The sequence below is a fragment of the Lynx rufus genome, unplaced genomic scaffold, assembly GCF_022079265.1.
Source record: "Lynx rufus isolate CCGP_SWC_20201006 ecotype Redwood Valley unplaced genomic scaffold, mLynRuf1.p SCAF_41, whole genome shotgun sequence".
NCBI classification, from domain to species: domain Eukaryota; kingdom Metazoa; phylum Chordata; class Mammalia; order Carnivora; family Felidae; genus Lynx; species Lynx rufus.
The window spans coordinates 2,421,145-2,445,926 of record NW_025814858.1 but is presented as its reverse complement, the minus strand read 5'-3'; the positions used below and the strand labels follow the sequence as shown (position 1 = coordinate 2,445,926).

Here is a 24,782-nt window from a genome sequence, read left to right as displayed (position 1 = left end):
TTGAGTAAAGACAGAGGCCTCTCACATGTATCACGTTGACCTTGGCACGTGTCTCTTCTGATTGTTACCATGACTTATCACTTTTATTGATTCACATAGTTTGGTGTCATCCTTTCATGAGGAAGTGGATTTCAATTGATCATGGTAGGTGGTCCTAGTAATATTTTGTGAATTATTTGTGTATGTGGTGATGATGGATGGACCATGCTGGGTGCTTTCAAAGCACTTACACGGACGGTGTAACACGTGTTCTACCCTTGGAATCCCATACGGTCTTTTACTACCTTGTGTATGACTTACCTGAAATATCATGAATTGGTAGGTACCGAATAGGTTTTAGTGGCACTGGATGCCCTAATGGCCACTCAAGCAGAATTCGTTGACGCTTTGCTCTGAAGCACACAATGCCTCGGTCTTCCCTAAGCTGCGTGAAAGTGAGCATGGATACTAACTAGGCAAAGTGTTTGCTGCTGCTGTGAAGAACAACTTCCTGAACTGTGAGCTATAGCAACACACATATGGAACCCTAAGCAAGGCACAGTATATCTGTATTCTTTGAAAGAGTAGAGTAGTTACTTCAATTTGGCTTTCGGTGCGTTGCATGAGAAGACATTTAATTAGCTAAAACCCTCTTAGCGTCATGTTTAATTGCAAGTTGTGTGTACTCTCCACCGCTAAGTGTAATCTCATGTTAGATGGAATTAATGGAGGCTGAGGCACCAGTGCGTTCACGTCGAGGACAACCCTCTTGAACTCGTGAAGAACTATGGACCTTCTCAGGTAACATTGCGTGCAGGTCTTTCTCAAGGGCACAATCTTAAACACAGCCCAACCTAAGGCAGCTTTGGGCAGCCGGCAGTGATAAGATAGGCAGACATTGTGACCTCACAAAGCGCCTGGTCTCCTAGCAACTGCGGTGTAACTCTCACAGCCTGCCGCCTGATTTGGCTTCATGTAGGAAACTCATCAGGACCCGGCGGCGGCGGCGAGACCTGGCAAGCGCGGGCGGCCCCTAGCGGCCTCACATCCTGAGCCACATGAAGAGGCGGCGGCGCAGGCACCGGGAGGCCCTGGCCCGGGCCGCTAGGGGAGGAGCCTCTAGCGCTGCAGGAGGGGCCGCGCTGGAGGCGCCTGAGGAGAAGGTGGTGTACACGCGGGGGCACCAGCCCCCCGAGGCCCGCCTCCAGACGTGCCGGCCAGCTGCCAGGAGGAGGCGCCACGGAGCCCGGACGGTCGCGGTCGGCCAGAGGAAGGTGCCGCCGCCGCCCCCGCCATCCCGCGAGGACAGCAGCCCCCGCAAGCCCGCGGCCCCTGGGCCCGGCTCCGGGGGCCGCACCCTGGAGGAGAGTGGGAGGGCGGCCACCCCGACGCTGACCACCTTGCCCACCATCCGCGTAGTCGGCGACGTGTGGGTCGAGAGCAGCCTGGCAGAAGCGCGGCGCCACGCGCGCCAAGTCCTGGGAGTGAATCTGGCACCCGTGGTGAGACTCTGCCGCTTCCCAGTGCCTGGGCTTGAGATTCGCGCCACCGCCGCGCGACCTCTCAGCCCCGGGACGGGTTGTGCCTGGAGGGATGAACCAGTGAGAGCCGGGCCCGCGTCCCCTAGTGCACTTTATGGGCGAAGAAGCACCAGATGGTCGCGGCCCGCGCCCCCAGGATGCGGCGCCGCCTTCTGGGACTCCAGGGCAGCTGTGCCCTCTGCTGCCTCCCAGCACCGGGTCTGGGGAGGGAGGAGACCCCTGGACCGCAAGGGAGGTCCCCTTGCTTCCTAAGCCCAGATTGAGAGGTCTCCAGGACTGTAGGGGCAGATCCATGTTCTCTCTTGTTCCCTCATTGGTCTGAAGTCGTCAGAAGAAGCCATTCCACCCCCACCCTCTCCACAGGAATTTGGTTCCATGCTTGAGTAATAAAGCTGGAGTTTCTTTGCTGTTCACCCACCTCCTGGCTCCTCCCGCCAATTTCTTTCTTTCTTTGTGTGTGTATATGTATATATCTTCTAGGATGTTTTAAAGTACATATTCTTTAAATGTTTAGAAGAGACAGTAGAGAAAAAAGGGTGTGACTTAGGCGTCTGCACTCAGATTCAAAAAAGATTACTGAAGTATAGTATACATTCAAAAGGACATATATTATCTTCTTCATCTTTGTTTATTTTTGAGAGAGAGACACCATGTGAGCAGGGGAGGGCCAGATAGGGAGCCACAGGATCGAAGCAGGCTCCAGGCTCTGAGCTGTCAGCACAGAACCTGATGCGGGGCTCCAACTCACAAACCATGAGATCATGACCTGAGCCAAAGTTGGACACTTAAGTGGCTAGCCACCCAGGCACGCAAAAAAGAACATATATTATTAAAAGTATTCTGAGCACAGCTTGATACAATTAAGTTCAATATACTTGTGGAATCAGCACTCATTAAAAAAGGTACCAGGACCCCAAGGGACCACCTGTGCCTCTTTCAGTCACGGTCTATCTCTCCTTTGGGATGGCAATTATTCTGACTTCTTACAGAATATACAACTTTTGCTTGTTTTGGGACTATATAGAAATGGAATTATGTGTCCTACACCTAGCTTCCTTCACTCAAACTTATGTTAGTGATATTCATGTCATTGTATGTATAGATCCTTTCTGCTCATTGGTGTATAGAATTTCATTATATGAATAGTTTACAATATTTCTGCAACTCTTGGTGGACATTTAGGTAGGTTCTGGCTTAGGGTAATTTTGAATAAAGCTTCAGTGAACATTATAGGACACGTCATTTGGTGAACATTTTTTACAATAGTATTTATTTACCTAGGAGAGAATTTGCTGGCTCACATGTCATCCAACTTATCAGCTTTGGTAAGATTCCTCCAAACTGTTTCCAAAGTGGTTATACCAATTTACACAAACTTCATTCTATAGCAGTGCCTGCGTCGTGCCTGTGAGCTCTGAATACTTGATAGCCTTGCCAACACTTGCCAATATGGTCTTTTTCATGGTATCTATTGTGGCAGGTGTACAGATTTTTTTTATTTGAGAAATATCAATCCAAGTATTGTATACAAATAGTTAAAAAAAAAACCCACAACATCCAAATTGCAGATCAGGACTTGCAATAAAAAATCAAAAGCTTTGTTTCCCCCATGAACACCTCTTCCCCAGAGGCAACACTTTCTTTTGGTTTCTTTTTTCTTTTTTTTAAAATCAGGGTTTTTTTAAACAGACCATTTTTTAAGGACAATTTTAGATTTAGAGACAAATTGCACAAAAAATACAGGTTCCTCACCCCCGGTAGTTTCTATAGTACCTTGCACTAATGTGGATACATTAATTCTAAGTGGTGGATGAGCCATTCTTGATTGACACATTATCATTAGACACATTATCATTAACTAACAGTTAGGGTTTATTTTGTGTTATATAGATTCATAAGTTTTGAGAAATGTATAATGGTATGTATCTACTATTGCAGTATCATACAAAATAGTTACACCACCCTAAAGTGCCCTGTGCTCTGCCTATTACCACTTCCTCTCTCCCCCTAAACCCTAATAGCCACTGGTCTTTTTACTGTCTCTGAAGGCGTTTTGTTGTTGTTGTTGTTGTTGTTGTTGTAAAGGTGTCGTTGTTTTGATTTCTTTTGTTTTATTTTGTTTTGTTTTTCCAGAACGTTATCATAGTTGGAAACGTAAAGCAAATGGCTTTCTCGTATTGGATCCCTTCACTTAGTAATCCACACTTAAGTTTCCTCCATGACTTTTAAGTAGCTCCCTTTCTCCCTCTTTCCTTCCCTCCTCTTCTGTCTCTCTGCCTCCCTCTCATTAAGGGAATTTATTTTCTAAAACAGCTTTTAAAAAGCTGGTTTACAGAAAAAGACTGGAAAGTGCAGAGTTCCCCTGCTCTCCCTCCTACCCCCCAAAACATAGTTTTCCCTATTGTAAACTTCTTGTGTCAGTGTAGTGCATTTGTGACAACGGATGAGCCCATATGAAAACTATTATTAACTAAAGTCCGAAGTTTACCTTAGCATTCACTGTGGTGTGCAGTTCGGTGAGTCTTGACAAACGCACAATGCCATGATTCAAAGCATTTCACTGTCTTACAAGATGTTTCACTGCCGTAAATATTCCCTGTGCTTCATCTATTATTCATCTCTCCCTTCCCCCCTGAGTTCCTGGCAACCACAGGTCTCTTTCCTGTCTCCATTATTTGAGGCAACACTTTTAACTGTTCCAGGTTTATATTCTTTTGTTAGGAATCTTCATGAATATAAGTCATATAGTATACTGCTGCTTATTGATTTGTCAGTTTTAAGCCCCGTCTACTGACTTCCTATGTGAAGTTGACGTATAGGTCGCTGAAGCCACCTGTCTTCTCTCTCCTCACCTTCCGATATATTCCCGAACTTCTATCTGTATACTGTTTCAGTCAGGTCCAGCCAGCCGGTGAGTCACTATAGGTATTTTAAACAGTTACACACGTGATGGGAAATCCCAGAAGCCAAACAAAGGATGGCGAAGCAATCAGGAATTAGTATCATCAGAAAGCTGTTGCCACCCCCAGAGCTAGAGAAATTCAGAACCATACCTAGCAGGAACTGAGAACATGGGAGAAGAGGCTCTTGGAAAGAAGCTAGAATTTGGAGGAGATAAAATCACTGCTAGGAAGTGGAGCGGGAGAGAGAAAAACCTCTGGGCTCATACCTTCCTCCCTTTCTCCCATCAAACATCATTGGTCAAGCCCCTCTGGAAGCCAGTTGGCAAGGAACCAGGAAACACATTCTGTAGGAGAAGTGCAGGAACTGGATCTGAGGGCAAAAAGACATAACGGATGAAGGGAAGTACATATAGGTACTAGTTAGGGTTCTCCAGAGACTCAGTATCAATAGGAATTGGTTCACAGGATTACGGAGGCTGAGAAGGGAGACCCAGGAGATGCAGTAGTTTAGTTCCAGGCAGACTCCAAAAGCCTAAGAATCAGGAGAGCTGATGATGGATGTTCCATTCCAAGTCTGCGCCTGAAGTCAGGAGACCAATATCGCCGCTTGAAGACAGTCAGATAGACACAGTGGATTCTCTCTTACTCCGCCTTTTGTTCTACTCAGGTCTTCAATCGATTAGGTGAGGTCACCCAGTGTTTGGCAAGGCAATATGTTTTGCTTAGTCTACTGATATACACATGTTAATTGTACTAAGAAATGTCCTCACAGACTCACTAGAAATAATGTTTAGCCATATATCTGGGTACCCTGTGGCTTAGCACAGTTAAAACATGAAATTAACCATCACACGATATAATTTATGTTTGTTTGTACGTATGTATGTATGTATGTATGTATGTATGTATGTATGTATGTATGCATGTATGTATGTGTATGTATGTATGAATGTATGTTATTTGGGAGAGAGAAAGAGAGAGAGAGAGACAGAGAGAGCGTATGCTCAAGCAGGATAGGGGCAGAGAGAGAGAATTCTGAGCTGTCAGTGCTAAACCTAATGCTCATCTTAGTCTTATGAACTGTGAGATCATCATGGGAGCCAAAATCAAGAGTTGGATTCCGAACTCACTGAGCCACTCAGGTACCCCACAAGATGTAATTTTAAAATAGAGACCTATTTCCCTTACCTGTACTGTCATTTTTCATTCCTTACATTGTAAGATAAAGGTCTTCCTTAACCGTGCTGCACTTTTTCTCTGTCTCCCATCAGCTTTGGGCTTCTGTTTGTCATTGTTGTTAACACTGCTATTATGCTCTGCAATCAAGTCTCTTTAGAGGGTTCAAGGTTGATTCAAAACTTGAACACTAATAAATGGTTTAAATTATTGGGATTATTAAATAATATGCAAACATTAGAATTACTACTCTTTTCCTGGAGTCCTTGGACCTGCTGAATGAGGACATCTCTGGCATCAAGGTGAAATGGATCCTTTCTCTTTGTATTCCATCAGTGCTTTAAACCATGCCATGTTTCACTTGGCTCATTCAGACTAAGACCGTCTTATGGATATTTTCTGGTTCTCCTTAATTTTCTAATTGCACTTCTTTGTTTTATTGCACTCTTTCAGTGTTCTCAAATCATGCCACTTTATGACATCTTCCTGCTAACCTCTTAGCGGTCTCTCACTGGACCCTTCTCTTTTCCTGCCTCATTTAGGTGGTGACTCAGTAGGTCTGCTTCCTAGCTTCCTTCCTGTGATTTTCCTCTGCTACGCTCCCAGTTTGTTTCCATGGTTTCATGGTAATATGGCTATCTGGGAAGTTAGGGAGCATGTAAAAGCCTGGACTCTTGAGCCAGACGGCCTGGGGTTAGACTTTACTTGTTCCACTTACCAACTGTGTAAGTTGGATGTTGCATGAGTTATTTGGCTTCTTTATAACCCTCGTTCCTCCTCTCGAAGATAATCATGGTAATTTTATATACTTTATAAGTTTGTTGTGTGGTTCATATGTAATAATATGTGAAAATAACCCATACCAGTGTCTGGCACAAAAATAAACGCTCTGTTAATGTTGCCTATTATTAAGTATAATTTCTTTTTATTTTTTCTCTCCTTGTTTTGTACTCTCTGAGTACACCTTCAGATAACTTCCTAATGAAGAATGAGTAGACTCAAATGTTCTGAGTCTTTGCACGTCTGAAGATATCTTGAGTCCACTCTCAAATCTAATTGATAATTTTCATAGGTGTAGAATTCTCGCTTCTTTTTTTAATTGATTTATTTTTATTTTTTTAAAGTTTACCTCCAAATTAGTTAGCATGTAGTGCAACAATGATTTCAGGAGTAGATTCATCAGTGCCCCTGACCCATTTACCCATCCCCCCTCCCACAACCCCTCCAGTGACCCTCAGTTTGTTCTCCATATGTATGAGTCTCTTCTGTTTTGCCCCCTCCCTGATTTTATATAATTTTTGTTTCTCGTCGCTTATGTTCATCTCTTCCACTCATAGAATTCTAGCGTCTAATGGCCAGTTGCCCCTTCCATCGATTTTCCCCTAATCACGACACCATTGGAACTACAATATCGGTTCTTTAGAATGTTTTTAACTCACTATCACTTCCATCTTCTTCTATTTTTTAAATCATTCAGTCCGTCTGGCCTATGCTTAAGGAAAAGGGAACGGAGGTCCCCCTTTTGAAGGGCTTAAAAGAGAACTTATGAACATATTTTAGACTGCCACAGCCTGTCTGCTGGCCTCCTATTATTCACTCTCATCCTGCATGAAAAATATCCTCACCCTTCCCCAAGAATCCTCCCTTTTAAAGACCCAACCCTTGTAACATCAGCTCAAAGTCCAGGATATTTTTATCTAAATTACGTCCAGGTGTGAATGAGTCTCCTTGGGCGCACTGGTCCTGACAACACTTTCAATCTGAACACCTATGAATGAAGACCTATGAATTAAGCATAAACCAACACGGGCATGTGATAACCAAAACACACACACAAAACACACACACACACACACACACACACACACACACACACACACAGACAAACAAACCAAGAAAACACAAACATTGCTGTTCCAAAGAAAGGAAGGAGGTTATCATGAATGAGTCACTGGTCCATAGCAATTCTGAAGTTCAGCTGGCACAGGTAGGCAGTCCTTTCATTGGGTCTTAAGGCCTGGGAATGATTTTCCATGGCCCTAGCTCCTCCCGGGTTCTGGCTTTCAACCTCCAAGTCATTCTTCCCTTCTCATGAAAGGTAGCCTGTGTCTACAGCCTTATGGTTGTCTCGGCCTACTTGCTGATTGTAGGAGTTTGTGGGTCTAAAGCCTTCTTTCACTTTACTCTCTGGGATTAAGTAAACCCTTCTCTACCATGGACTTTTTCAAACATTTATAAGGAAAAACACTCCTAAACTTCAAGTGATAATGTAACAGAGAGAACCGTGTGCCCCACAGTTTACTCTGCGAGGGTATGCTTATGAGATAGAACACTGGTATGCTCCAAGACCCTTCTTCATTTAGGAAACTTTTCTAGCATCTTTTCCCCGACGTCATCTGCTGAGTGATGTTGGTAGTAATTTCACCTTCAATAAGAGTGACATTATTGATGTTCTCTGTGCTAACAAAACATGAAATTGTATTTGAATGGCATTGAGGAAGTGCAAGTAGTATCGGTTAGGGACGTGTTCAGCTGTCACAGAAAGGCTGCCACCAGTGGCATAATCAAAGAGTGTTTTACTCACAAAGAAGCTGTAGGCTGTGCTCCATTAAGGCAGCAATGTCATCTGCAGCAGGCTGCATGGAATGGCAGAGCTGCCAATTTCTTTATGACCTCCTACAAAATTTTGGGGAAAAGGGTAGCAGCCATTAATATAATAATACCAATGTTTTTACCACTTACCGTCTTCAAGATGCAGCACATGTGTGAGCATTTCAAGCTCACAGCACGTCGGTGAGGTAGAATTGTTGATGTCTTTTGGAGGTCATTCGTTTTCTTCTTAAGTCAAAAATTAGCTGTCATAGGGGCGCCTGGGTGGCGCAGTCGGTTAAGCGTCCGACTTCAGCCAGGTCACGATCTCGCGGTCCGTGAGTTCGAGCCCTGCGTCAGGCTCTGGGCTGATGGCTCAGAGCCTGGAGCCTGTTTCCGATTCTGTGTCTCCCTCTCTCTCTGCCCCTCCCCCGTTCATGCTCTGTCTCTCTCTGTCCCAAAAATAAATAAATGTTGAAAAAAAATTTTTTTTAAATTAGCTGTCATATTTCTAGGGCATGTGGCTTCACCAAATCCCCTCCTCTGTTTCCTTTGCTTATCAATGCATCAAGAAAACTCATAGGAATTCTAGAATTTAATACTTGTGGGCCATGGAGAAACCAGTTTTGCCTTATCAAATCACATTAAAGACTCAGGCCATTCAGTATACTCTCAGATGAACACTTGGAAGGTGCTCCTGTATTAGCGTTGTATTTCTGTTGGCAAGATCCTTGCCTCCTAGGTGGCACGGTAACTTTCATATCTATAAGTAATTGCCAACGAAGTACAAACCAAGAGTTTTCTTTGCCTTCTTGTTGACACGTTATAATGTATACTAAGTTACCACGTTTCCTTGTTTTAATTCTTAGCATCATATACCAACTGCAATATCATCACGGAACAATGGTGGCCCCGAATGTAGCATCGTCAGCTCTGGAAACTTCAGATATGGTCACGGTAACAGTTAGAGCGGACTCCATCCAGTTCTTGGCCACCTGGGCTTGTCTGATTCTCTCCGTTTATCTACCTCCCACCCCACACCCCCAGTCCCAGCAGCAGTGAGAATCTGGTTAGTCAGGGAACCTCCAGCAGATACAGATGCAGATGCAGATCATTTCTGTGGATAATCTTTATGGTTGACTGTGGCCTGGGTAGCAGGACTGGTTCAGACAGAAACGCCTGATTTGGGTGCCATCAAGCAGTATCTGTACCCTCCCTGAGAAATGGGACAGTATGCATTTCAAACAATTCAAGGCTCCACTTCTCCCTGCAGACTTCTGTGTTTTGTTGCTTTCATCCACCTACCAAAGCAACCCAAACTTTATGCTAAAGAGAGTGGGGCCCGTGTGTCCTTTGCAGATTGGAATGCTGTTCCTAGTTTGGGTTATCTTAACAAAAACTGGCACATTATCTAAAAATGTAGAATTCCGTGTGAATTCAGAATCCGTACCTGTAGTTAGCCCTCTGTGATTCCCTTGATTAGGGAGAGGTATCAGATCATACTGTAAGAAACCCTGCCTTCGAATGCTACAGTTCTATGGATTTTCAAAGCACTATTTTTAACCTGGTTATCCAAAGTCGTTAAGTCTTTCTGAGTATACATTCAGAGCTTTTTTAAGTTCTGGATCGTAGTCTCCAATTTTTTCATGACCTTCCTAACCCATTGATTCCCAGAGTTCTCTTTATTTTTGAATCGTTCTCTTGGGCATTTGACCAAACCTGTCAAATAAAAAATTTCCTCAATTTGAATATATGAACATTTAAGAGCATTCACGTGTTCAGTGCCCAAATATTTTATTATTTCCGTTAGGAGTTTATTCTGTCGGTGGACGGCGAAGAAACAAATGCCAGTTTTTGTTTTTGTTTTTGTTTTTCATTTTCCCCACATAAGTAAGTAGATGTGCAAGGCAGAATGCTAGGTACCTGTCAAAGGTAATAGGACGTTCAGGAGTGTAAATGAGATTTCTGTCATCAAAATAGAAAAAAAATTATTTGATGAACTAAGATATGCTAAGCTTTAAAAATGAAAGGAAAATAGCCATGAACTCAGATAAAAGTTAGGCAATTAAGTACTTTTCCCTAGGGCAGCAAGGAGTTATGAGAAATACCATAATCTGTAGAGTTTGTACTAAAAAGCTCTACTGACACGATGATAAAGCTCATCTTTAAAGCTTGCTTTGTGTACTGATATTATCCCTTTCTTCTTGAAATCTAAAGAAGTTTTTCTCTTTAGCTGTTAACATGAAATGAAAAGACACTTTCCCCCTATCTTTTCTTCTGCTGAGAAAAGATTTAAGCTGAGATTCTTCCAATAGTCTTTTATGTATTCGTTGCTTTTTATCTTCATCCTTTGTCCAAAACAAGCCTTGAGATTGGGAATGATGTGGACTATTTCTAACCCAAGCTCACAGGACTTAACTTCTCATAAAACCCATCATTTGAGGAGCCATTGAACTCGTATCATGGAGTTCCTTGTGCAGCCCATGGGCAGGATTCCACTGAAATAATCGATAGCATCGTGGAGACCCTGTCTCTGGAAGGAACCAACAACAAATAAGGATTTGACCTGATAGGCTGATTGTCCTAGGAATCTAGGAATCAAGAGGGCCAGAAGTGGGATGGTAGGAGAGGGACACTGGAGAAGTGCTGAATACCCAGGTTCCCTTGAAGCCAACTGAGCAGAGGAAGGTTCTGTCCTGGAGGAGCTTGGCTCAGCAGGGATCAGCTCCCAATTGTTATGGACTTAGTGAAAACACACTCATGAGAGCCTACAAGAAGGATGCTTCCAGAACTCTAAGAGGTTTCGTTCCTTTCTTATGTCTTTCTTTATGGAAAGTGTCTTGGGGGTGCTTACGTCCCCTTTGTGTGTCCACAGTTCTTCTTCCCACTACTTGTGTTGTCATGAACCTCCTTACGTAGCCCTTGCTCCCCTCCTAGACCATGTGTTCCTCATGGGCAGGATTCACCTTAGCCATCCGTCTGTCGTTACTACAGTGCCAGCCATGGGCAAAGGACCCTGGACATAATGAATGAATGCAATGTATTTATGGAGTTTCAGTTCCCAATTTTTACAGAAGAACTAGCTGTCTCACTTCAATTTGATGTGTAACAGCAGCAGTCTATACGGCGGATTCTCTCTTTTTACAAACACCTGCATCATCAACTTTTGATTAACTCTCACCCTTTTGTGATCAGATGAATTGGGTGGAACCTTTGCCATCTCTTACGATCTTATTTGCAACCCAATACCACTTAAATTCCCTATCCTACAGTAAATTCTTGCTTAGCAAGAAGCAAAATATTTCAGTGACTACCCCTGGAGCCAGGCTCCCTGGGATCTCATATCCTATTTTGCTCTATTTCCAGCAGCAGACCTTTGGACAACTTACTTTTTCTCTTTGTTCCTCAGTTTTCTCAGCTGTAACATCAGGCACAACCTAGCACCTTCACCATAGAGCTCTGAAATGAATTCAGTGAGGTAACAACGGTACAACACTTAGAATAATGCATGGAACCCCCTTCACTGCGAGTCAGTAAACACTCGCCTCTATCAGTGATGTAATTACGTTTTTGACAAAGTCGCTGCTTGCTTACTTAAAACCTTCACGTTGGCTGGGTTGAATGTACAGAACAGGTGAACGATGGAAGGCACCGTGTGAGAGTCAGGCTTACTTGGTAGAATGAGGCCCAATTCCCTGATGCTGGGGATTGCAAGACGATACTCAAGGGCACAGAGAGGCACAGAGAGGCACAAGGCCCTCGGAACAAACCCATAACGAGATGATCAGAAAGCCATAGGAAAACAGAGGGAACAAACTAATTTTACTTCAGTTCCCACCATACACCAGTACAGTTCTCTGCAATTCACACATGTTTCCTCTCAAGCAAACATAACAGGCCTGTGGCAAAGGTATTACTATTCCCACTTAACAGGCAACTAGGCTAATGCTTAGACAGTTTAAATAACTTGCCAAATATCACATCTATGTGGCAGAGCTAGGATTTGAACCAGCATCGGTCACATCCCACTGCCTCTGCCAATCTTTAGAAACATCTTTGGAAGAAGTGAAATACGTTAATCCTAATCATGCGCTGAATCACATAGGACTGGGTACTATAGGCCCATGAAATCCCAAGGCGGAAAAAAAAATTAATTTACGAAGGCTGTTTTGCTTACTGTTATATTCCTCAGAGTGCACCGCGTAAGTATTCGCTATTTGTGAAATGACTGAGTTATTGAGGGAATGGACAGAAGTGTGAATACCTATGCTCATACGATTACACCGTGTAGTTTGGTTGAGGATCTCGGGACACTCTGCCTTAGCTCTGTCTTAACACATCAGAGTAACGGGAACGTTAGAGCTGTCATAGCAGGTGAAAGAGAAGGTTACTTATCATACCACTTGTCCCAAATTACTCGTAGGCCAGTTTAAAAAGCAGCACACAAACATAAGACAGTGAGAGACAGCCAGGAACGCTCAGAGAGAGGGAGAGAGAGAATCCCAAGCAGGTTCTACGCTGTCCGCACAAAGCCTGATGCAGAACTGGAGCTCGCAAACCATGAGATCATGACCTGAGTCGAAAGCAATATAGTCACATGCCTAACTGACTGGGCCATCCAGGTGCTCTCACCTTTGTTCAGATACTAATTCCCAGGTTTTTACGCAGATAAATGACAGACCTCACAACCAACAACAAAACAGATTAGAACGATGGTTCAAAACCAAGGATTGCAAGATTGCAGTAAGGATGTAATATGTGGGAGTAATCAGGGTGGGTGGGAGGAAGAAAGGGCCAGGGGGCAGATGGATTGTCTGTAAATGGACGCTGGCATTCTAGCAAAGGTGGAGAGTTGTTACTTCCACTCCTTTCCTCCAGAACTTGTTGTCCCCAGCATGTGTTGTCCACTGACCATATGCTTCAGAGCTGGAGGCTGGATAAGCTGCCCATTGTAATCAGGGGGAAACATTCCACCCACAGAATTCACTAATTCGCCTGTTCCATAATGTTTACCCTCTTACTGGCATTGCTGAAAGCACCTACTTTCTCTACACCACCATAGAACAGGTGGATTTTCCCTTGTCAGCCTTTGCTCGCTTGCTTATCAGTTTATTGGTGCCCCTGTGGCTTTATTCACCACTCACCGAAAACTGACTGAGGGACTCTGTGTGCCAGGCTCTGTTCTCGAGGTATACCCCTGCCTCCGTGGTGGTTGTGGGTAATTCTTGACTTCTGGGCTTCCAGCTACTACATCACGTGGGGCTCTCCATCACCCTCTGTTGCTTTTTCATTGTCATTGGGCAGGTGTCTGCCTGCTTCTTCTCTCTAATTATGTACACGGTAGAAATCAGTGCTTTAGGGGTTTGGATGAGTGCAGTGAACAGACTCCTGGACGTGTCTTTTACCTTGGGGAATTGTGCATATTTGTGTTTCAAAATCTAGTTTATCCTAGAGGTAGACATTTGAAACAAAGCAAACACAGTCCAGACGGCGCTCAAGAAACAAAATCGTTGGATGTGTCCCCGAGCCTGGTAGCAATGCAGGTGGGCTAGAGCCTGCAGATGTGGAGCTAGACTGTTGTTGGATGACAGCTTCACTGTGCATGTTCAGCTAGGAAGTGGTACAGCTGGAATGAGAATTCTCCTAGTGTGATTCTTGGCCTCGTGTTTTCCTGCTGACTCATCGGCCTGGGAGAGCTGAGACCTTTTGGAACTTTGTTGCATTTTGCTGCAGAATCAAACACTAGCTAGGTTTCTCGGGTACTTATAGAATGGACTGTGACAGCAAGGTGGGGTGGAGGTCAGGGAGACCTGGCAGGAGGGAGGAAAGTGAACAGGCAGGAGAGGGGGACAGACAGAGGCTGTTTTCTTCCATTTTGTTCTGGGAAGACCTTAGTGAGAATGTCTAGTCCTGAGTACTGGTGAAGTTTATGTACTGGCCATGGAGTTGGGTGTGCACCTCAGAGAGACTCCTGACAGTCTGTGGGAAGTGTGTGTGTGTGTGTCTGTGTGTGGATGTGTGTGTGTGTGTGTCAGAGAGAGAGAGAGAGAGAGAGAGAGACAGAGACAGAGACAGAGACAGAGAGACAGAGAGACAGAGAGATGGAGAGAGAAAAGTCCCAGTAAGGGAATGTGATATTTATTCGGATTGCCTCTTCAATACATTTTCAAAGGATTCAAATCACAGGGAATTTTTCTTAAAACTAAATGTATGTACTGAGATTAATCCTAATAACATTAATAAGAAAATAAGATCTAGAATTTGATGTCCATCAATTTATAAATAAATCCTTCTGGGGCAGAGGGGTCACCATGGTGGAGAAGTAGGGGGATCTGTACATCCCATGTCTCTCAAACAAAGTGCTGAAGCCAAAGCATTTTGAACCCCAAAAGTCTGCGAGGAAAACAGACTGAATACCCCCTGAAGGAAATGAGACACCTTGAGAGATGACAGGTGGCTAATTGTGAACTGGGGTACATAAATTGGGCCAAGTAGGAATGGAGGGAAGAGATCCCCTTCTGCGGAGAGACAAAAGTAAGAGAAAGAGTGGCTGTGGAAGTGTAGGGCTGTATGTGGATAAGAGGAGAACCTCGGACTGGGACTGAGAGGGATCTTATCTCTAACTGTGGGGCTTTCTTGGGTCTGGGGCTAGGCTCCCTGTTTGCGCACCTGGGGAGGAGAGGAGCCAGCATTGGTTTCAGGGGTAGAGCAGGGGCACAGTCCACAGAAGGAGACAGTAGCCCCTCCCTGGTGGGCTGTGCAATAGAACAAAGCCTGCCCGCATCCACCACCCCCCCCGCCCGGATCAGTGGCTGGGTGTAGGACGCAGTCTGCAGTAGGAGAAGGTGGCCCCCTCCCTGGGGGCGTCGCTGTGGGACAAAACAATGCCTGCCTGCATCCATCATGCCCAAGCTCAGCAGTGAGGTCAGCAGCGCAGTGCACAGCAGGAAAAGGCGGGGCTCCCTGAAGCACAGCAGCCCAAACAAAGACAGGAAGACATTTGGAGCAGCACAGAGCGGCACTGCCCCAGTGCTAGAGCACACAGAACGGGTCTGTGAACCCTCGACAAGCGCTGTGCCAAAGGAGTCAGTGGAGCAAGAAGGACCACCCTGCGTGTGCTCTCGGCACAATGAGGACAACTGGAACGGAGTACACCAGGTCATAGAGAAGACGCTGGGCATCACCACTTCACCACCACCACCACCACCACCACGACCACCACTACCACCACCACCAAAGCGGGGCCTCAGGGATCAGTCCGAGGGTCCAGAGTGGAGGTGGGACCAGCCTATCCCAAACCACGCCCCTCTGTGCTGAGTACCTGCTTGTCTGATGGAGCAGGATAGGCGCTATTGAACCAGGCAGCTCCCTCATCCTGACCGGTGATGCTGCCTAGCCTGGAGTAATTCCGGGACAATTCTTGTTGTTTAGACGTATTCTCCCTTCCTATCTCTTCCCTCCTTTAGGTTGATAACTCTGCTTGTTGGTTTGTTTAAGCAGACATTTATAATCCATTCCCGTGATACATTTCCTACCTATACTTCAATACTTTCCTTTCTCTCTCTCTGGGATAATCAAGCCATCTAGTTTCTCTGTCTGGCTAAACTTATCTTCCTTTTGTTCCCCCACCTCCTTCCTTATTTTCCTTTCTCTCTGTCTGCATTAAGACATTTCGCCTCCCAGCCTGGTCAATATATATATATTCTGGTCTGTTTGTTTGTTTTGTTTTGTTTTTTGATTTCAGACTGTTTTTATGTGTGTGTGTGAGCGTGTGTGTGTCCATTTCTTTCTTTTATTTGCACGTTTCCTTACATGTCTCTGGTTCCTGTTTGTTGGTTTGTTTGTTTTCCTTTCCAGGGCTACGTCAAGGAACACATAAAAGCACCCCTTGTGGAGGGTCAAAAACATCATTACGAGTAGAGAACTCAAAGAGCCAATGTCACAGCAACAGAGAGCAAGTAACACTGTCCAAGAAACACTACCTGCAGGGCTAGAACCTGCACAGGGCGTGAGCCCCCTGTCATATAGCAATTCTTGCAGGTGCAGAGCAAATAACAGCTTGTAAACCTCCCAGGAGAGAGAAAACTAGAAAAAATAATGACACAGAAGAATTCCCCTCAAAAGAAGTTCCGGGAAGCTAACGACTTGATCAAAACAGATATAAGCTACATATCAGAATTTAGCATAACAGCCAAAAGATGAATCGTTGCGACTGGCAAAGGCGTAGAAGACAGCATGGAATCAATTATTGCGGAGATCAAGGAAATAAAACGTAGTCGTGATGAATCCCAATGCTATAAATGAGGAGCAAATTAAAATGGAGGCAGCCACAGCGCGGATTGAAGAGACAGAGGGGAGACTAAATGAATCAGAAGGTAAAAATATGGGGAAAAGGAGGGGAGAAAAAGATAGAGAAAAAATTTGAGGATCGAGAGGGGAGAATTAGAGAACTAAGTGATGAAATCAAATGGAACAATATCCATATCACAGGATTTCCAGAAGAGACAGAAAAGGGGTGTGAAGATGACCTTGAACAAATCATAGCTGAGAACTTCCACAAGCTGGGGAAGGACACCGGCATTGAAACCCAACGGGCACAGAGAACTCCCTTCAGATGTAACCTGAGTGGATCTTCTGCACAACACAGAAGGGTGAAACTGGCAACATACAAGCATGAAGAGAGAATTCTGAAAGCAGCTAGGGATGACTGGACCTTAACACACAAAGGTAGAGAAGTATTGGGATAGGAGCAGACCCATCTACTGAAATCAGACAAACCATAAAGGAATAGGGGAATCTTCAATGTGATGAATAGGAAAAATATGCAACCAAGAATCCTTTATCCAGCCAGCCTGCCATTCAGAATCGAAGGAGAGGTAAAGGTCTTCCCAAACAAACCCAAACTGAAGGAAATCACCACCACTAAACAATCCCCACAAGAGATCCTAAGAGGGATTCCTTGAGGGAAATGTCGCAAGTATCACAAAGTACCACAGACACCAGTACAAGCATGAAAACTACAGACATCACAATACCTCGGAACCATCGCTTTCCATAATAACACTGCATGGAAGTAGAACAAATGCTCCAACCAGAAGACACAGGGTATAAGAATGGATAATACAAAACCAGACCCATCTATTTGCTGTCGTACAGGAGACTCATTTCAGACCTGAGCACCTTACTATTGAAAGTGGGGGGATGGAGAACTACCTTTCATGCTCCTGGGAGTCAAAAGGAAGCTGTATTAGCCACACTTATATCAGACAATCTTGACCTTAAATTAAAGTTTGCAGCAAGAGATGTTTAAGGGCATTATTAAATAATTAAAGTGTCTGTCCATCAGGAAGAGTTAACAATCATAAGGACTATGCAGTGAATTCCAAAGCACAGAAATATTTAAAACATTTAATCACAAACATGAACAATCTTATTGATAAGAATGTGGTAATTGCAGGGGGCTTTAATACTCAACTTACAACAATGGACAGAAAATCTAGACAGAATCAGGAAAGAAACAATGGTCCTGAATGATACGTTGGACCAGAAGGACGTGACAGATATTTTAGGGCTCTACATCCCAGAGCAGCAGAGCATACTTTCTTCTGGAGTGCACGTGGAACATTCTCCAATAGAGACCACAGACTGGGTCGCGAAAAGCCTTCAATAAATATAACAGCATTGAGATGACACCATGCACACTTTGAGATCACAATGTTTTGAGCTTGACATAAAGTACAGGAAAAAGTCTGCTAAACCTCCAAAAGCATGCAGGTGAAAAAACATCCTACTAAAGAACGAGTGAGTCAAGCAGACAATTAGAGAAGAAATTAAAAGACATAAGGAAACAAACAAAAAAATGAAAATACAACAATCAACGCTTTTTGAAAAAAATTTAATTAAAAAGATGGTAAAAGGGTTACTGAAGCTGAGTTTTGCATACTTGAGACAGCATGGTATGCACTAAGGAGTCCGAGTGCTTGGGGTAAAGGCCATTTCCATAACTTTCTTAGTTCCGTGACCTTGAGCAATTATAACATCTCCTTCAGCCTCAATTCCTTCTTCTGTACACGGGTCAATTGAGATGCTTTATGAGGTAACGTGCCTGCCACAGGGAAGTGATTGGTAGCTGTAAGTTCATTGCTTTGCCCCTCGTATTCCCAGGACTCCTGCCAGGGAGCCTGGAGGCCTGCGTGCTGGCCTGAATCTGCAGCATTTTCAGGCAAATTGTTCACTTTGTGCTGAAGGCTTCCCGTTTCACTGAGCCCTTGATTCACCCCATGTGTTCTGGCATCTGCTGCCCTGCGTGGGTTCCCTCCTCCTTTTTAAGACCCTTACTTGGTGTTGTGGGATACAGTGATCACACCACCTGAGCATCAGTTATTAGCAATAAGCGTGACTCCTCTGAGTACCTATGGTATTCTTATTATTCCCACATGAAGCTAGTTTTCTGCAGCTCTGACTATCTGCTAAATTATACCAAGGCATAGTTTAGAAGATTCTTTTGTTGTTGCTACTGCTGTTGTTGTTGCTGCTGCTGCTGTTGTTTTTGTTGTTTAGAAATCATTGGCTTCAGGTTCATCTAGTGTATCCAGTAACATCTGCAATAACATTGAGATAAACTTTGGTTTTACCCTTTTTCACTTTTTAATGCCAGTGGATTTTGTTTTTGTTTTTGTTTGTCAGCCTCCCTTTGGGAAGTTCTATTTCTCCGTCTTCTCGCTCATGTTTCCTAAAGAGACAACTGATTGTTTACTAGTTGCTGTCTCTGGGAGGTTGTTGCTGTTTGCCAGGTGTTAGTGTTGGCATGCCAGGCCTGGGGTGTCCATTCTTTCACAGATTTTTGTTCCAGGTCTTCATGACAAAGGCAACAGAATGAAGAAGGTACTGAGTTGAAGCAGTTAGAAATTCACTTCAACTAGGACTGCCAGCGGAAGTGGGCACTGCATTAGAGCAGGAGACACAGAAATGAACCACCAGTGAGCAAAATGAGTTGAGTATAAGAAAGAAAAATAATGGCGGCACGATAGTCCAATTTTCTTTGCTTTTATGTGAACTATGGGATAAATGTGTAACATACTACAAACCATTATGATTTGGGCTGCTTATTTTTATTTTAATGTTTGTTGGTTGGGTGGGTGGTTGATTGACAGTGTGTGTGAGGAAGGGGAGGGGATGAGAGAGGGGGAAGAGAAAATTCGAAGCAGGCTCTGTGCAGAGTGTGACCTGGGGCTTGAAACCACAAATGGCGAAATCGTGACCTGAACTGAAACTAATAGGTCACTCAACTAACTGAGCCACTCAGACTCCCCTTGGCGGCTTATTGTATTTGCACATTGGGTCTTCGTGTTGGAAATACCATAGGGAGTGGTGTACATGCATGATCTAAGGAAGGTGCAGCTAGGTTGATCTGGCTTATTTTTTTTTCCTTATAACACTTTATTCAGGAGTAATATTTCATAAGTTTATTAGACAGACAGATTGAAGAATGGAATTGGGAGGAAATCAGATAAGGAGTCATTGCAGTTGACCAGGAGAGGTGAACATGACAGCAATTAGTGTGGAAGCAGGAAATGGAGAGATGAGGACAGATGTGGTAGTTTTTTGAAAATGCTTTTTGTTGTGTAATTAACATTATATACAGTAACTATTTTGGTGCATAGTGCTTTGAGTTTTAAAGATTGTATAGACTCATGTAAATGTCACCCCAATGATAATACAGAAGAGTTCTGTTCCTGGGGCACATAGGTGGCTTAGTCACTTAAGCATCCCACGCTTGATTTCGGCTAAGGTCATGATCTCACTGTTCTTGAGTTTGAGCCCCTGCTCACGAACTTCCCCTTTGATTCCCCAAAGTATCTGTATTTGGACAATAAATTATATTGTTGCCCTAACAATAATCGAACCTGTGTCAGAAGATCCATTTTGAAGATTAAAAGCATTAAAAACAATACCTGCTTATACTATGTGCTCAGTAAGTACTAGTTGCTATTATTAGCTGTGACAACTAGAATCCATGTTTTAAATATCCAGTTTCATGCATTACCCCAGCAGAGAGGATTGTTACTGTAGACCTTGAACTCTGAAAGTGACATGGTTTGTTGGAAAATGGAGAATCGCCACAGTGTGAGCAAATTTAATACAGTTTTGAAAAATTTCTCTTCCACTTTAACCTAGCATGGGTGAAACAAGCAGCCTGAAAAAAATGGCCATTTTGTTTCATTTCACTAACAGGGTAATCACCACCCAGGACATGCTGGATTTACAGAGAAAATACCATGGGGGTTGTTAATTTGGGTTTTGTGTTTAATGTGCTGTTCTTTCGAGACTGATCGCTAGTTTTCTTTCTTTGGGCATTACCCTCCTTGTCCTCTCCTCATGTCATGTCTAAAGTCAATTGCTGTCCCTTCTTCATACATTCTTGTGCTAGGGGATAAAGAAATTATACAAAACTGAAAAAGCTTTATTTGCAGTAATGGTTTCATGTGCCTACTCTTAAAATCCTTTGACGTGTTTGAGATTGAGTAAAAAAAAATAGTGGGTTAATTGGGATGTGACTTTTCTTCATATATGCATCTTGATCAGAGTTTCTGCTAAACTTGTGAGGTAGTCATGCTAGACAGGCACAGAGGTGGGACGGACCTCGACTCCTGGCCCTGCCACAGGCTAGCTGTGTGACCTTGGGCACTCCATTTGTTTCATCTCTCTGCGTTTCAGTATTTAGCACGCTTAAAAAGGGGGTAAAGATATGTGCTGCTTCCCAAGGTTAAGCATGAGCCTCAAATGGGATGATGAGTTAGTGTGCTCTAAGCCAATGTTGGCCAAGAGTTCCTTTCTTTAAAAATTGGTTGATGTGATTGGGACTCCTTTTGTAAGATCCATGAGCAGAGGCTTGGAGGCAAAGTTGATAAAAATGCTGCTTCTGTTTGTGTGTTTCTGAGTTGCCTGTGGCTGTAGTACTTGGCTATCTAACCGGGTGCTGCTTCAGCATGCATGAAATACTTCAAATGGGCGACAAGACGGTTTCTCTTTTAACCTAAACTTCAGGCTGTTGGAAGCATATCTGTGGAAGCCTCTGTGATCTGACAGCTTGAAGGCTCCATGAGAAGTCAAGTGTGCAAGGGAGCCCATCTTTGAGCCAACCAGGGAAAGGATGGCATAGCTCTCAAAGGAACATGCACCTTTCTCAGGTGATAGAGTAGAGAATAAAATGTGTCCCTTTAAACTCCACATTCCCCTGCTCTTCAACTTCTAAGGAAGTCTTTGGCTACCAGCAGTCTGGGCTCTGGAGCCAGCATAGTATTTTTCTTCTTTTCGTTTATCCTGGTTCACGATTGGCTCCCCTTTAACTTAAAAATTGTTTTTATTATAGAAAATTTCAAATATGTAAAAGTCAAGGAAACACTATATTATACCCCCATGTCCTTAGGACCTAGTTGTAAACATTATCAACTCATGTCTAATCTTGTTTCATCTGTATTTCTACCCGTTTTATCCTTGCTCCCCTCTTCCCCTGGTTTATTTGAAGCAAATCCCACACGTTGCATTTTATTAAAAATATCATCCAGTTTGTTTTTATTTTTAAAAAGTTTTGTTGTAGTATAATTGGCATAACTTGCAGGAAACTAAAGTGTGCTATTTGATAAGTTTATACATCAGTGTGGATGTGTATACACACAGACCAAAAAGTATATACACACACATATCCACGAAACCACCACAGTCTAGATCGTGAACATACCCATCACCGAAAAGTTTCCTTGTGTCCCTTGGTCATCGCTTCCTCTTGCCCCTCTCTGCCACCCATTACTGATCTGCATTCTGTCACAATATATTAGTTTCTATTTTTTATAGTTCTAGATGAGTGAGATCATAAAGTAAGTACTTTTTTTTTTTGATCCAGTTTTTTTTTTCCACCCGTGGCATAGTCTTTGTCTATTCTACCAATATCATCATGCTGTGACTAGGTACCATTTAGGAAGCTGCAGGACCCTTTAGCAGATATTATAGTAGTACCGGTGAGAAATGGTGGTTTGGACCAGCGTGGTTACTACCATGGAGATGATAGCTGCCACAATTAGAGATCTGCTTTGGAGGTAGAGCTAATCAGACCAGCTGGATTTGGGGTTTAGGGCGGAGGTGGGGGTGGGGGTCGGATCCAGAATTACTCCTGAGGATTCTAGCTTGAGCACAGGAAGACAGTGTGATGAAAGGGAGGAGACTCAGTGAGGAGCAGCTATGTATGCTGTTTCCTGATTCAGTCCTTCCCTGGATGCCCTTCGCTTCTTCAAAACTGTCATTATTATCATTGGTGGATTTGAAGCAGTACTTGAACGGCAGATGAAAAAAACTGTATTTGGAGCACTTTAAGATATTTACAGGATTACTGGGTGTTATCAGGGATGATATTAAATAAAGACTAGTTGGCATTGTCAAATTCAAAATAATGAATTTCAGCATTCTCTTTAGGTGTTGGTAGTATCATCTGGTCCAGGCAAGGAGAGACTAAGAAGTACAGAGGCAAATCACATTTTTAAGAGCTTTTAAAATCTGCTTGAGGTGAAGTTCACTCCACTTTTTTCAGGGCTCCCAGAATTTTTTTGTGTGGTGGTTTTATCATTGAAAATGTCCTACTCAGTCTGATGCTGTGGTGATAACATCTGCACGCATGACTAGCTTTGTGAATTTCATCGTAAGGTAGGATAGCCTGTCTTCCTTCTACAGGGTTATTAACATGTCTGGTGTTTTATTAGAACTTGGACTCCCTTTGGGTGTGTGGCCTTAGAAAAACTGAGTCAAGTGATACCTTTGGTTTTGGAGTTTTAGAAAGGACACGCCACCTGGATTATTAAGTTTTGGGGCACCTTTGGGAAACCTGATTAGTTATAGAATTAATATTATATGATAGTAACATCAACTGCACGTTTATTGTTTATGACTCGCCGAGTGCTTTATATGCATTATCTTATTTAATCTCCACCTCAGTCCAATGAAGTAGGTACTATCGTCTCCATTTTGCTGGGGAGGAACCTGGGATGCAGATGAGATACCTGATGAGACCTAGACTAGTCTTACAATCAGTGTTAGCGCTGCAACTTGGACCCAGGCAGGTCGTCTGGCTGCACAGCTCATGCTTTCATTAAGAGATAATATTTTCATTAAGAGATGGTACTCATGGTGGCTCAGTTGGTTAAACCTGCTTGGGATTCTCTCTCTGCTGCTTCCCTGCTTGTGCTCGCATTCTCTCTCTCTCTCTCTCTCTCTCTCTCTCTGTCTGTCTCTCTGTCTCTCTCTCTCTCTGTCTCTCTCTCTCTCTCTGTCTCTCTCTTTCTCTCTCTCTCTTTCTCTCTCTCTCTCTGTGTCTCAAAACAAAGAAAAATGTGTTCTTTAAAAAAAAAAAGATAATACTTGAGGTGGATCTTGCAAGATAAAGAGAAGTTTAATGGACAGTGGGGACTGGCGTATAAGGTAGAAAGAATGTAGTATCAATGAGGGGACAAGAGAAACATTGTCCTGGGGGCTGATGATGAGAAATAATGTTGGTAATGCTGGTATGACCAGAAAGATGTAGGGCCTAAAAAACTACCTGGTTTGTTATCCAGAGCAGCTTTTTCATTCATAATATTAATGAGGTCTTTAAAAAGTCTCCTTGAAATGTTGAATAAGTGCAGGAGATCCCATTTCTGTTTTCTCAGTTCCAAGGATCTCAGATAGGGAGCTTCTGAACAAGCTGATCTCAAAAGCATTTTCTGATTTCAGCCAACCTAGGTTTTGCCATCCAGGAGTATCTTCACTGCTCTCACCTTTTCTGCTCAGCTCTGAGTCCCTTTCGTGTTAAAAGAGATCTGCTTGCTACTTTTAAACGGAATAGTATTTCCAAACCTGTCCCCACTGTGAGTAGTTGAAAGGCCAATAGTCAGCTAGCATCTGAATACCATTGGAGTGGCACCTCACTTATTTGGTTCATAAAAGCATGATGGTTGTAAACAGGAAAGTGTATGATGTGGCGGTTTAGCCATGTTTTGGAGGCGAACTCTTGTTTCCTGCTTTAAAAATGCATTTTGCTATTTCGTAGTTAAGAATCGATTATAATGAGAAGGTAGTAAATGCAAAATAACAGGTGCTTTTAGGTTTTAATGCACAGTGCTGTTGCTGAGTATCAGTGAAACAGCTTTGTTTTTGGTTTTGTTTTGTTTTTGTTTTTTAAATGAATAGGTAGTGTGTGGATGTGAATTTCAAAAGGTACACGTGTTCATCCTGTATCTCAAATCCCTTCTTTCCTCCTCAAGCAACTTTAATTGTTCTTTAGTGGCCCCTTTTATAAAGGGAGTCTATGCTTGTATTAGCATGTATGAGTGTGTCATTGTTTCTAGGATTTTGTTATGGAAATGCTAATTAGTAAGAGTAGAGAGAAATTTATCTCTTGCCAGTCATGATAGCAAGGAGTGTGTGTGTGCATGCATGCCTGCACACGCAGGCGTGCACAAGTGAGCTGATAATCTAAATAAGTGTTTACTTTTCACCTGAAAAATAATGAACATGCACATTAAGAAAGTTCAACCCATACTGAGGAAAAAGATTAGTTAAATAGAAA

The 24,782-nt window shown here is 43.3% G+C and overlaps 2 protein-coding genes across 2 annotated transcripts in view; both read left to right on the top strand.

Moving 5' to 3' along the window:
- The window catches only part of LOC124525418 (testis-specific Y-encoded protein 3-like), a 631,464-nt gene that overhangs the window by 22,115 nt on the left and 584,567 nt on the right, over positions 1-24,782 (top strand).
- Positions 1,038-1,772, top strand: LOC124525423 (coiled-coil domain-containing protein 71L-like). The gene has a single exon (XM_047097804.1). The coding sequence runs from the start codon at positions 1,038-1,040 to the stop codon at positions 1,770-1,772; it is 735 nt and encodes a 244-aa protein (XP_046953760.1).

Bases quoted from the DNA above. Each gene is read 5' to 3' on its own strand.
- LOC124525423 (XM_047097804.1), top strand. From the start codon at position 1,038: ATGAAGAGGCGGCGGCGCAGGCACCGGGAGGCCCTGGCCCGGGCCGCT.